A 14430-nucleotide genomic window follows, 5' to 3' on the forward strand; every position below is an offset into this window, starting at 1 on the left:
GAAAAGACTTAACAAGCCAGGAATTAGTGCTTATCCTTCATTTCTGCTTTTTTTTTTTTTTTTTTTTTCTTGGTATCATGTCAGGCAACTAATTTTTGAGGGGAGAGGTTACATTTCAATCCAATCATAAATGTACGAGCAAACATAGATTTTTTTTTTAAGAAAAGGACCCCTCCCCATTTCTGAAGCTGTAGTATCATGCATGTGCTTCAGCCCTAAACACGTTATGTATCTCGGTGTTATACTTGATCATGTGATAAGTATGGGTATCATGACTTTGTATTCAGTGACATGAACTGCAATTGTACCGTGTTTCCCCAAAAATAAGACCCTGACTTATATTTTTTGAACCCTATAATAAGCGCTTGGCCTTATTGTCATGTGCTCAAAAGCCCGATTGGGCTTATTATCAGGGGATGTCTTATTTTGGGGAAAACAGGGTATGTACTTAAAAAAAAAGTCCATTACAATGGAATGCAGCTCTAGTAACATAAGTCTGCACTTTTTAGTTTATTGACCACCAGAGACAAAACAGTGTATAAACAGACTAAATAGTTATGTTCCAATACATTTTCCAAAAGGCAACAGAATAGGAATTAGAATGAGACTTTGGATACAGAATTAAGCTGAAAAATAGATCAAGTTTATTGGTTTTTCCCTACCAAGGTTTAGAAAGCAATGGGAATTGAAAAGATCTGTGAAATGGAAATGGTACCCATTTCTTATCTGTCTTTCTATTTGTAGGTATTCTGTGGATCGGCATACTGATATGGACAGAATATTCAACATTGATTCTGGAAATGGATCAATATTTACTTCCAAACCTCTCGACCGAGAAATGTTATTGTGGCATAACATTACAGTAATAGCTGCTGAAATCAGTAAGTTGCCTGTAAACACACATACACACACACACACACACCATTGCTCTAACAAGTGCAGCGTTTTAGCCAAGCATGGCTGAAAAGAAGTCAGGTCTATATGCTTTGGTTGCTTGCCGTTAGTTAAAGACATAAACCTAAAAGAGCTTATTTATTTTTTCTCATCTTTCCCTTGGCTATAATTTATGAAGAGGCAACTGAATGCCTGAACAGAAAGAAAATGAAGAGGCTCCTCATTTCATTTCATTTCATTTCATATCAAACAAGCCAGAAGAATTCTTCTGGTTATTGACTATCAGTCAGCAGTTGCTGATTTGCAAAGAAGTTATATAGATTAAAAAGATACAGATTTATCACGTCAGGGAGGAGAATGAAATTCTGTATGTTTTTCATTCCTGGGAATTTCAGGCCAAAACCAATTGACCAAAATGCAAGAATAAAATTTAAAAGCCACTTACTTCTGTCGAAAGCCTGTTAACTTAATTAGGATCAGAATTAATTAGGAGAAATAAAAACCAGCTCATCACTCTTAAATCCATTTATGCCATAGTTGTTATTGATGGGACTAACTTTCAGGTAGATATGCTTCAAGAGCTAGGGTCAGGGCAATTAGATTGCAGTGAAAGCAAAATGCATGTTTTGTCGTCTTTGAAAATGTCAGCCACGTATATCATCCTTCACTGTGTCCAGTTTTGTCCAAGCAAAGGTGATGGAGGAAGTAGTGATATTTCACTCCTTCAATTGATAATGGCAATTTAATCAATCAATCAGAATAGAGCTGGAAGGGACCTTGGAGGTATTCTAGTCCACCCCCTGCTCAAGCAGGAGAACCTACACCAGTGATGGCTAACCTTTTTGCCATTGCGTGCCAGGAGTGGGGGGAGCGCGTGGGGGTCGCATGCGTGTGTCCACACCAATAATTCTATGTGCCCCGCCCCTATGCTTGTGTGCATGACACACACACACCCCCGCTCCTGGCATGTGATGGCCCAATGGGCCTGTTTTTCTCTCTCCCCAGGCTCCAGAGCCTTTCTAGGAGTCTGGGGAGGGCAAAAACTGCCATATGTTCACCATCCCGGGCCTATATCATTTCAGATAGGTGGCTATCCAGTCTTTTCTTTAAAACCTCCAGTGATGAAGCACCTACAACTTCTGAAGGCAAGCTGTTCTACTGGTTAATTGTCCTCACTGTTAATCTCCTTAATTCCAGGTTGCTTCTCTCCTTGTTTAGTTTCCATCCATTGTTTCTAGTCTTGCCTTCTGGTGCTTTGGAAAATAGATTGACCCCCTCTTCTTTGTGGCAGCCCCTCTAATACTGGAATATTGCTATTATGTCACCCCTAGTCCTTCTTTTCTCTAGACTGGCCATACCCAATTCCTGCAACCGTTCTTGATATGTTTTTGTCTCCAGGCTCTTAATTATCTTGTTTGCTCTTCTTTGCACTTTTTCCAAGGTGCAAAGAATGGATATATTCCATTATATCTTTTTTTGTAATGAGGTGACCAACCTGGATGCAGTATTCCAGGTGTGGTCTTACTCAGTGGTGGGTTTCAAAAAATCTTAACACCGGTTCTGTGGGTGTGGCTTGGTGGGCGTGGCATGGTTTGGTGGGCATGGTTTGGTGGCCGCGGCAGGGGAAGGATACTGTAAAATCTCCATTCCCACCCAACTCCGGGGAAAGGATACTGCAAAATCCCCATTTCCTCCTGATCAGCTGGGACTTGGGAGGCAGCTGAGGCAGGACCGGTCAGAATTTTTACTACCGGTTCTCCGAACTACTCAAAATTTCCACTACCAGTTCTCCAGAACTGGTCAGAACCTGCTGAAACCAACCTCTGGTCTTACTAAAGATTAATAAAGCGGTACTAATATATCACATGATTTTGATTCTAGGCCTCTGTTTATACAACTAAGAATTATATTAGCTTTTTTGGTGGCTGCTGCACACTGATGGCTCATGTTTAAGTGATCGTCCACTAGGACTCCAAGGTCCCTCTCAGTTACTTTTTTTGAGCCAGGTTTCACCTAATCTGTAGGTGTACTATTGGTTTTTTCTTGCCTAGATATAAAACCTTCCTTTTCTCCACATTAAATTTCATGCTGTTGAATAGGATCCATTATTTAAGTCTGTCTTTTTGAATCCTGAGACTGTCTCTGGGGTGTTGGCTATTCCTGTCAGCTTAGTGTCATCTGCAAATTTGATGAGTTCCCCTTTTATTCCCTCATCTAAGTAGTTTATGAACATATTGAAGAGCACATTTGATGAAAAGCAGAGCCTTGTGGTACATTAAAGAGTAACATATTCATTACTGCACAATTATAAGTTTCCATGGTTCATAGGATCAGAACAACTGAAGATAAATGTGGCATTGAAATAAATTAAACCATCTTCTTTTTCCTGTATAATATAAAGCTATTATATCTGGGCTACAAAATTCTAGAGGATGATGAGATGACAGTAAACAGAGATGTCTTTATCTCTTTATTTGCTACTATTGCCCGTTCCCCCAGATTTTATAGCTCAGATACGGTATGCCCATTAAAGGTAACTACACATAAAAGATACTCATCACTTACAAATAATAACAATCATACATAGCAATAGTATTAAGACCCACTGTAATAATTAATATGGGTAGTAAGGAGTAAATTCCAGTATATTTCTTTTCTCCACAAAATCCCTTTTGCCTTCCCAGCTGCTTGTTCCTACTATGTATTTCTCTGTGAGGAGCACTTCATAATAAAGTACTTAAATGAAGCCAGTATGATAGTTGAATTCTATGCAATAAGTATTTCTACATTTTAGGTGAAATTACTAGGAATTGCAATTGAAAATATCTACAGAGTACCAGGATGTCATATTCAAATTTATCTATTAAAAATGTGAATTGGGGCAAGAGCTGTGGTGGCACAGTGGTTAGAATGCAGTATTGCAGGCTAATTCTGCCTGCAGCCAAGAGTTCGAACCTGACCAGTTCAAGGTTGACTCAGCCTTCCATCCTTCTGAGGTGGGTAAAATGAGGACGCAAATTATTGGGGGGCAATATGCTGACTCTGTAAACTGCTTAGAGGGGGCTGTAAACAGTGGTGGGATTCAGCCAGTTCTCACCACTTCGGGAGAACCGGTTGTTAACTTTCTGAACAGTTTGGCAAAATGGTTGTTGGAAGAAATCATTAGGGCAGAGAACCAGTTGTTAAATTACTTGAATCCCACCACTGGCTGTAAAGCACTATGAAGCGGTATATAAGTCTAAATGCTATTGTGATTGTGATTGCTATTGATAAGGTGAATAAGAAAACAGAGCTAAAGTTAGGAAACTTGCCTTTAAGAGGCACTATGGTTTCCAGGAAAACTTATTTCCAACAGGACTTCTGTTAAGATACAGATAGGTTATAAGGCTGAAACTAAAAATAAAGAAAACTGATATGGAAATGGAAAGCTAAAATTTCATTATAGTAAAGTGGACCAAAGCATTTCAGATTGCCTATGATGAAGAGAAAAGATTAACCTGCCCACTATAAAGTGAATATTATATCAATGCTTCCTTTGAAGTTCACCCTTGGAAAAAGAGTTGCAAGCAACAGCATGTCAGATCTCTGTTTATGTTAGCACAGATAAGAAAAATAAAAGCAGGTAAAGTTTGTCTTTCAATTTTACTCAAATCAAAATGAAAATTCTAATAGTAAATCCTCCCCCACTTGCTCCCTTTCCTTAAACCCTTGGTGATCACTGACTCACATTCCCACTTGATCTGTTTATATTAATCAACCACATATGTGCAAATAGTAGCATCTCAAGAATTACAAGAAGGGCTCTTCTTTAATATTGTAATTTTTTTTCCTTTCTTTCATTTTTTATTTGTAGTAGTAGCAACAGAAGTAATATAGATGAGGGGAAGATAGTGTGAAAAAGAATCCTATGGATTTGTGGTGATCTCTTTGGTGACATTATATCAGAGAATTATACAGATGGAAGGGAAAGGGAAATCATAAGATGGAATTTGAACCAGTCATATTATTATAAAGAATGAGGCAGCTATCTCAAGGAGCAGATGGAAAGGAGAGGAGATAGGCCAAGCCTTAACCACTCTCATTCTTCGAAGGACAGGATTGTATGCCATGTCACACTTAGGTGCAGTAAATAACATACTATCCATTCATCTGCTAGTCTATTCTGCTTCTGTTATTCCTCAGACAATAAATTGTCAGTCCTGGGTAGTAAAAGAATGTTATCACTCATTGCTTGAATTCACTTCACGAATGTCTTGCGCCCTGAAAAAGCAAAAAACAAACAAACAAACCCACAAACAAGCAAACCTCTTTGTCCTCCTGTTAAAATACCTTCCCTTTGTGTTATTACAGACAACCCAAAAGAAAGCAGCCAAGTCCCAGTATTTATTAAAGTCCTGGATGTGAATGACAACGCTCCAGAGTTTGTCATGTTTTATGAGACCTTCGTCTGTGAAAATGCAAAAGCTGAGCAGGTTAGCAGTTTGTGTTTTAAAAGAAATAAATATCTGGTGTTTTGTGCCTTTTGTGTTGCAAGGAGCTGTCAGCAATGGTAAATGAAATCAACTCATCATTTCTTGACCCAGACTGTAACTGGCATTTTGCATGGTTTAGATGGTTCTTTCTAGCACTTTGTTTCACTATCTGCCATTCTGCCCTTCGTCTGTTCCTTTTGACAGAAAATTCTCTTTCTTTGGATAAACCAGTGGTGAGTATGTATAGAGAATCTGCAGCCTTAATGGGGCAAATATCACCAGATCCAAACTCTGGTTATTCAACAATCCAAACAACCAGTTAGTATTATTTTATGTGTAATCTTCTATTTGATTCATAAAACAGAGACTGGCAAAAACATTATAATTCAAGTCCTAACCAAGGATATACTGGTGGTCTTCAATTTATGACCACAATTGAACCCAAAATTTCTGTTGTTAAGTGAGACATTTGTTAAGTGAGATTTGCCCCATTTTATGATCTTTCTTGCCACAGTCGTTAAGTGAATCACTGCAGTTGACAAGTTAGTAACCTGGTTGTTAAGTGAATCTGGCTTCCCCATTGACTTTGCTTGTCAGAAGGTCACAAAAGAACACATCATTGGTGGGTTTCAAATTTTTTTATTACCGGTTCTGTGGGTGTGGCTTGTTGGGCATGGTATGGCTTGTTGGGCGTGGCTTGGTGGACGTGGCAGAGGAAGGATATTGTAAAATCACCATTTCCTCCCAATCAGCTGGGACTCAGGAGGCAGAGAATAGATGGGGGCGGGGCCAGTTAGAACTTTTACTACCGGTTCTCCAAACTGCTCAAAATCTCCGCTACCGGTTCTCCAGAACTGGTCAGAACCTGCTGAAACCCACCTCTGGAGCACATGATCTTGGGGCATAGCAATGAACCAGTTGCCAAGCATCTGAAATTTTTATCACATTATTGTGATATTATGGGGATGCTGCAAAAGTCGTAAGTCTGAAAAACGGCCATAAGTCACTTTTTTCATTGCTGTGGAACTTTGAACGGTCACTAAATGAACTGTTGTAAGTTGAGGACTACCTGTGGACAATTCTAAGCAGGGTATTTTTTGTGTGTGTACCATAAGGATGTTCAGATCTGATAAATTCAATATTTCCAAATATCGAGGGAATCTTTTAGGTATTGGTGCCAGCCAGGTCTCCAATTGTGATTGGTGTTACAGTGGAGGTTTTTTCCCCCATAAGTGTTCAATTTATGGAAAATCTGCAAGTCCTTTTATTTTGCAGTGAGGGAGGGAATGTTTTTCCTCAATCCTACTTTTATGATGTGGTGTGTGTGTGTGTGTATGTTTGTGTGTGTGTGTGTATACATGCACAAACACACGTGCGTATGCATAATATTTTCAGAGAAATAAACATATAACAAGAGCCAGACTGGTGTAGTGTTTAAGGCATAAAGCTAGAAACTGAAAACCATTCTATTCTGGCCTTAGGAACAATGCCAGCCAGGTGACCTTGAGCCAGTCTCTCTCTCTCAGCCCTATGACACAAGCAATGGCAAACCACTTCTGAAAAAATCCTTACTAAGAAAATTAAGGAACTAGTCCAGGCAGTCTCTGAGCATCAGACATGATTGAATGGAAGAAAAAGAGACATAGCCTGAGACAGATATGTTAATCTCTGACCTTCAGTGATGCCTGAAACATGCGAATATGTTGGGGGATTAATAAATCTCTCTCTAATTACAATACCAATACAAAAGCAACAGTAAAAGCCTTTTTCCCCACCCAAGTTCCCAGTTTTCATGGGGAAAGTGTTCTATTCGGAGGAAAGATTAGTATACAATAAAAAAAAATATCTTATCCACCGCTATTTGTTACCTTGTTTGTTATTATTAATTGATTACTTTCAGCCTATTTATTATTTCTGATGAATAAGAACAAGGTGTAGATATTGGTCTGTGTGCCATAAGTAAAGATAAAATGACAATATTTTTTACTTTTCTAGCTCATCCAGACTCTCAGTGCAGTTGACAAAGATGATGCTTTTGGTGGGCACAAATTCTCATTCACTTTGGCCCCAGAAGTAGCCAGTAGCTCCAATTTCACCCTTCACGACAACAAAGGTATCCTTGGGTTTTGTTTTTGTTTTTTATTGCATACTTTCTCTCTTTCTTATTTGGCTTTGACATTCAGAAAGAACTCATTCCTTACCACATTTTTTTTTTCTATTTTACTCTGGCACGAGTGATTTATTTTTTATTTTATTTTTTTAATAATTTTTATTAAACAGTTTTTTTAAAAACAAACAAACAAACAAACAAAAACAGATATTTACATCTTCTTTTTAACATCTTCACATCAGTAATCCATATTTATACATTTTCTCTTTCTTATCTTAATATATCTTTTATACATATATTTCTAGTATATCATATATATACCATTATAATATATTCTTTTAATCTAAATATTTTATTTACTTTTAACATAAATAGGTACCTAATTTCCTTTCCACAATTAAAACTTCCCATTCCTTACCACATTTTTACATTCTTTTTTTTTTTTCAGATAATACAGCTGGAATCTTCACAAAGAAAATGAGATATAACCGTCATGAAATGAATATATACCTCCTACCAGTGATAATCTCAGACAATGAGTATCCAGTTCAGAGTAGCACAGAGACGGTGACAATTCGAGTGTGTGCCTGTGACCAAAGAGGCAAAATGCTGTCCTGTAATGCTGAAGCACTGATCCACCCAACTGGCCTTAGCACAGGCGCATTGATCGCAATTCTCCTTTGTATAATTATATTGTTAGGTAAAGGACTTTGCATGAACTCAAGGGCTATGGGGAGTAGGATGGAGAACATAAATTGTGCTAAGGAACAAAGGAAGCATATTACACATGAATATAACTATGACAAATTATTAGTAGAGTCATCTTTTAGTATAGATAGAATTAGCCCATGATGCATTTTTTACTTTCTGTGTCTTCTGAGAATTCATCAATAGTGATACCCAATACATTGATTGTGATAAAGAGAAAACCTCTATTTCAGTTTCAGCTATCTCCATACTCATGCCATCTTTCCTATTTCTACACATGAATCAAATATCGCAAATTTATTTTGCTAACTTGTTAGTTACAGTGGGTTTGCTATCTAATCAACAAACTCAAGTACATATCCTCTATAAACAGTTCAGAATTATTAATCCTAAATATGTTCTGCAGTTATAATTATGGAGGAACTCACATGGATCAATTCAAATACATATAATTTAAAGTTCACCCACTAAGAAGCTGTGGGCATACTAATTCCTTAAATGCAGCTGCCACAAATATCCTTCTACTTCCAATCAGGACATTATTATTCCTATCATTCCCCAGCTTGATAGAGGTATTGCTGGGTTGAAATGCTAACCAACATGACAAGAAAACTATGCTCTCATAATTTTTGCTGTATCTATTTCTGATCTTTCTTTACCTCTGCTTAAAGTCAGAGCAGGTAATCATACAACAACAACAAAATGCTGTCAGGACATGTTTGGTAGATGCAGGTGGGAACGGTTCATCAACTGGAATTCTAAAGTGTTTTCAAAAAATTCACCAATTCATGAGATGATCTGTAGCTCAGTGATTGAACTGTGGATGCTCTCTGAGCTTAGTTGCCTGTTTGCAGATATTTCATTTTCCAACTAGATAACTTCATTTGTGAGAATGAGTGTGGGGTTTTCTACCTATTTGGATATAAAATCTTGTCTTGCCAGTTTTGGGGAAGAGGGTGTCTTCTTGACAGTTTCTTGATTTTTTCCCCTATAACTCTATAATCTAAGAATCAATAAATTATGTTGTCAGGATGGGGCTTAAAATAATAATTATTGGCATTGTGGTGCTATAGCCTGCAGTGGAATGCAATTAATAGCTGATACCATCTTTCTCTTCTCCTTTGATCCGCAATACAATATTAATGCCAGGTAGTTAACCAAAAACAGCAAAAATAATCAAACTACAAATTCTATTTTTAAGAGTAACAAAGCAGATGATTTGATCATTCATTTGCTTTTGGTTATATATTTTATTTTCAATCTTAGTAGACCCAGCTTTAATGCTAAGAATTGCTGAAGAGCCAGAAGAAAAGCAACATCTCAGCTTTGCTTTTAACATGTTTTTTTTTTACCATTAAGAAGACCTATTCTACAAGTTCACATTAAAATGAAGAAAAAAAAACCAGCTTGAGAACTGAGAACACAATTATATTTTGAGCTGAATTACTTAGTACTTTGCACAAATTCAATTTGCATATTTATTTCTTTGAATGAAATCTCATTTCTGGTGATATTAGAGTACCAGACTAAAAATAAATTTAAAAATGCAAATTAGCTCTGTATTTTTACACTGGTTGGTAAAGTATTAGACGATATATAGAGCACAAATGACCGTTTGGACTGAGACAGAATTTATATGGCACAGAGATTAACATTTTGATCAAAGGATGAGATAAGTTGTTAAGGCTATGCAACTTTTGCATGATCCTTTCCATATCTTCCCATTTCCAAACAGTTATTTTAGGGATACCTTATTTGTATATTCAACACCATAGGGTTTTCCCATGTGATCTGCATTTAAGAGGAAAAAACTATTCCTGAGAAGTTCTGCTAGCCAAAAACGACAATTCTAGGTTGGATGGATAAGCAGTCTCATTTGTGTAAGACTCTCTATTTTTCTTCATTTATGATTTGAAGACTAAGCTAAGGGACTCAGTAGAGTTGTCTTCCTTGAGGATCTTCTGAAAATCATGGAGTAGCTCCGTTAACAACATGAATATTTTTGTAAGATTTTTGTAAGAAGATGATAATTTCATGATTTCCATCAATAAGAAAACTAATATTTTTATTTCCACATTTTAGTGAAGTTGGGCAAAGAATGGGGCAGTCAGCTTGAGACTATAGCTAAATGTCTATTTTTATTTTATGCCAATCATCTTTGAATTTGGAATTTAGTGAGAATTATCTAATAAATATTCCAAACTAAATTATTTGGATTAGTTATTCTTTAAACTAAAAGAAACTAAGTTTAAACTAAGGCGAGAAAGACCTTATTAAGAGTATCATTGAGAACTTTGGTAGTTGTGTGTTTGAAGCTTTATTTATGCCAGCACTCACATTCAAATATTGTAATTCCTGAAATGGTTGGAGGTAAGTCCACATTTTAAACCAGGGGTTCCCAAACCCTGGTCTGTGGACCAGCATTGGGCCACAGCATGCGAGAAACCAGGCCGTGCAAACAAGCCAAGCCCTATCCGTGGGATGCAGGCAGCTTCTGAATCACACCCCCTCTGGTACCTCTCTCCATGGAACCAGTCCCTGGTGCCCAAAAGGTTGGAGGCTACTCAGGGAGAAATGCTCCCAGTTTGGCCTGGTTTGGCCAAACCGGTAGTGATGGCGGCCGGTGGTTCAGAGAACTGGTAGCGATGGCGCGCGAGGCTCCACCCTCCCGCCTGGTTGTCGGCATGTGCACTTCCGAACTGGTTGGGAAGGTAAGTAGATTTCATCCCTGGGGCTACTATTTTAAACCACCAGTTCTAAATAATAGTTCCTAATTTTTCATACTTAGATTTTGGCAGTTGGCCATTTGAGAGCCAAATCTGGGCTCCCAATTTTTTTAAGTGTCAAAAAGCAAATATAGCACCAGAGGCAACTAGAAAAATACTCAAATTGCCTATTTTTAAATAGCATAGATTAAAGAATTATAATATACTTCAATAAATGTTTTAAAGGAAGACATTTTTAAAGTGTTACTATACCTTTTTTCCTTGTATAATATTGATACTGTCTCACTTTAAAAAAATCCTTAGAGAACAAAATTCAAATAATTTCAGCAGTTCATCATCAACATTTGATGTACCTGAATTTTCTTGTTCTTTTGTCTCGCCTCAAAATAATCACTTCTGTGACTTTAAAAGGATTGCACTGTTGCAACAGGAAACCAAACTGAAATTCATCTACATTTTAGCTTGAACCCTGCATTTCACCAAACCTTTCTTGTACTTAACAACTCCTAAAAGGATGAGCTCCAAAGTGAGAATGAGTTATGGATTGTACTATTTTGCAGATCTTCTTGCAAAAGAAAACAAAACAAGTTCCAAAGAATACAAATTTCATGGTAGCTTGCTTTCGTTTTAATTAGCTGGAGAATTAATGTCCCTCTCAATTCAGCCGACTTTGCTCAATTTATTTATTTATTTCTTCTTACCAGTTACTGTGGTGCTGTTTGCAGCTCTGAGGCGGCAAAGAAAGAAAGAGCCTTTGATCATCTCTAAAGAGGACATCCGAGATAACATTGTCAGTTACAATGACGAAGGCGGCGGAGAGGAAGACACTCAAGCCTTTGATATTGGCACGCTGCGAAATCCTGAAGCCATAGAGGACAATAAATTGCGCCGAGACATTGTGCCAGAAACGCTGTTCATGCCACGCCGGACTCCAGTGGTACGAGACAACACTGATGTCAGAGATTTTATTAGCCAAAGGTTAAAGGAGAATGATACAGATCCAACTGCACCCCCTTATGACTCATTAGCTACATATGCATATGAAGGCAGTGGCTCAGTGGCTGACTCTCTTAGCTCTTTAGAGTCGGTGACCACAGATGGAGACCAGGACTATGATTACCTCAGTGACTGGGGGCCTCGTTTTAGGAAGTTGGCCGATATGTATGGTGGTGAAGACAGTGATAAAGACTCCTAATAATGTTGCCTTTTCCTTTTTCAAGAAACAGCAGTGAAATGTGTGATGTCGCTACTTCTTTCTATATATCAACCATTCTCGGAAAGGGTTCTCTAAACCTATCGGTTTGAATTGTTTCTTGACTGCAGTCTTTGTGGATCTGATGTCATTCCCACTGTAATTTCAGCTTCCAAGAGAGGAAGAAACCCCACCAAACCTTTGTTATTTTTTCAATCGCGTTTTTATTTAGGCAGTTCAACGGCCAAACGGCAAAGCAATTGAGGGAGAATTTACCCCCCCAAACAGAAATGGAATACTAGTTTTAATATGTTTCTGCTAATTTTGTAAATGGGATTACCTTAATGTTATAGCTCACCAAATAACCTATATTTTAATTATTCACCCAAGACACATTTTTATGCAAATTATATATATTGAACACCCTATTTTAAGGAAATGATATGGCTTATATATTATAGGAAAAGAGTATAGGTCTTTTAAAAGCTACAAGGGAGCTGTAAATTGTTCTCACTTAACAACCACTTGTTCAGTGGCATTTGAAGTTAAGATGGCACCAAACAAGGGGGTTTATGGCCAATCCAAGCCTTGAAGTTGTGCCATCACAGAATTCCCATGATAACTTGATTGCAATTTGGGCACTTGATTGCATTTACAGTTGTTGCAGCATCCCATAATCATTTGCAACCTTCACTCTACCTTCCCACAAGCAAAATCAATAGGGAAGCCAGCAGTAAATTGCAAGTCATGATCACATAACATCTGGCTTAACGACCATGCGGGATTCATTTAACAACAACAATTGGAAGTGCTGGAACTGCCACTGTTAAGTTAGCCTGGTCAATGTGGTAATTGGCTTTACAACTGCATCACTTAACGATGGGCTTGTTGGTTCCAGCTACCATCATTAAGTGACAACTACCTGTAAGATACTTTTTAAGTAATTCAATGGTCTTTTGAATGCTAGGGTTAATTTTGAATTGGTCACTTTCCTCAAACTATCAAAACATAATAATAATGGACAATCAGAAGTGAGAAGAAAGGAGAGATATGTTTGTGTATATATGTGCCTGGTAAGTGGTCCTAGCCAATTCAGTATGTGGGCTACAGTAATGTAGTGCAAGAAATATTCTATTTCTGGAAAGTAGTCTATTAGGTAAGGTAATGTATAGAGATTGTAACAGTGTGTATCAAGGAAGCAGAGTATTGCTGAAAATACATGTATGGATTTCAAGTAAACCAACTTAATAATAATAAGAGTAGAATAATTGAAATCAATGAATTTCAAGTTAGAAATATCTAAATTAATTCCCACTGATTTAAGTCACTCTATTGTAAGCAGGACAGAGTCTGGATCCAATCTATAATACATGAAGAGGGTTTCTACTCTGTATTTTGTGAGTTCAATTCATATTAATTATTTCTCAATACCAACTCATATCAGCAAAAAACAAAGGCTGTTATGTTCTCTTTATCACTCCCCACTTGCTCAGCTGGTGGATTGCTATTATTTCTACCTCCTCCTTCTTAACAAAATACTCTGGTACTAGTGCCTAGGATTAAGCCGACAGCAGGTACTATATTGTGCAGCAAGGAAAAAACATGGGAGAAATAAGGAACTAGTACTACAGTAGTGCCTGGCTAAGCAAGCAGCAGGAAATTGCATTTGATACGACTTGCAATAATAATTCAGTTGAACACTGGTTCATGCTGCTAAACCACTGCTGAGCAAAGGGTTTCAGCCACACCAATTAACAAGCATTTGCATTGGCCATGAGGTGCATCAGAGATGGCTCTGTATAGGATTGAAATATGAAACATGGGCAGATGTTACAGAGTCAAAATTTAAAAGAAAAAAAAAAAGCAATGAAATGCAAAACAAAAACAAGACACAAAGCAAGGCTGAAGTGCTACTACCTGAAATTCAGTTGCATGCTGAGCATGCTGAAAAGAGCAGAGAAAGCTTTGAGCTACATGACATGCTTGAACTCCCTTGGCTTTAATGTCTCCTTGATCCACTCATCTGCCTCACAATCAGCACCAAAAAGAGGTCTAATAGGAGTTCCTTATGAGCTCTCTGATTTATTTAATGGCCGCATTTTTAAAATAAATGTTTGTATTATTATTATTATTTTCATTTTTGCGTATCGTAGATCCAAGCTTATGAACATGATATAGCTTCTTTTAATTGCAGAATTTCCTCTTCTGTAATTACTATTGCAATATTTATATTATTAGGGGGGGTGCATGTGTGCACATGCACATGCACACGTGCACAATTACATTCAGGTGTTCCCAATAATGGGTTTCAATTTTGGCTGCTACCGG

General features: G+C 37.5%; 1 protein-coding gene across 3 annotated transcripts in view; it reads left to right on the top strand.

Annotated features, from left to right (window-relative positions):
• The window catches only part of LOC117662488 (cadherin-6), a 195009-nt gene extending 180781 nt beyond the window's left edge, over positions 1 to 14228 (top strand). For all 3 annotated transcript variants that reach the window (XM_034411936.3, XM_060691132.2, XM_087890253.1), the window contains 5 exons: positions 745 to 881; positions 5245 to 5366; positions 7362 to 7479; positions 7925 to 8176; positions 11615 to 14228. In XM_034411936.3, coding sequence (XP_034267827.2) covers positions 745 to 881; positions 5245 to 5366; positions 7362 to 7479; positions 7925 to 8176; positions 11615 to 12105 — 1120 coding nt within the window. In that variant the 3' untranslated portion in view covers positions 12106 to 14228. The remainder of the gene's footprint in view (positions 1 to 744; positions 882 to 5244; positions 5367 to 7361; positions 7480 to 7924; positions 8177 to 11614) is intronic.
• Positions 14229 to 14430: the final 202 nt, after the last annotated feature.

This window comes from Pantherophis guttatus, chromosome 3, assembly GCF_059756535.1.
Source record: "Pantherophis guttatus breed Tessera chromosome 3, ASM5975653v1, whole genome shotgun sequence".
In the NCBI taxonomy this organism is placed as follows: domain Eukaryota; kingdom Metazoa; phylum Chordata; class Lepidosauria; order Squamata; family Colubridae; genus Pantherophis; species Pantherophis guttatus.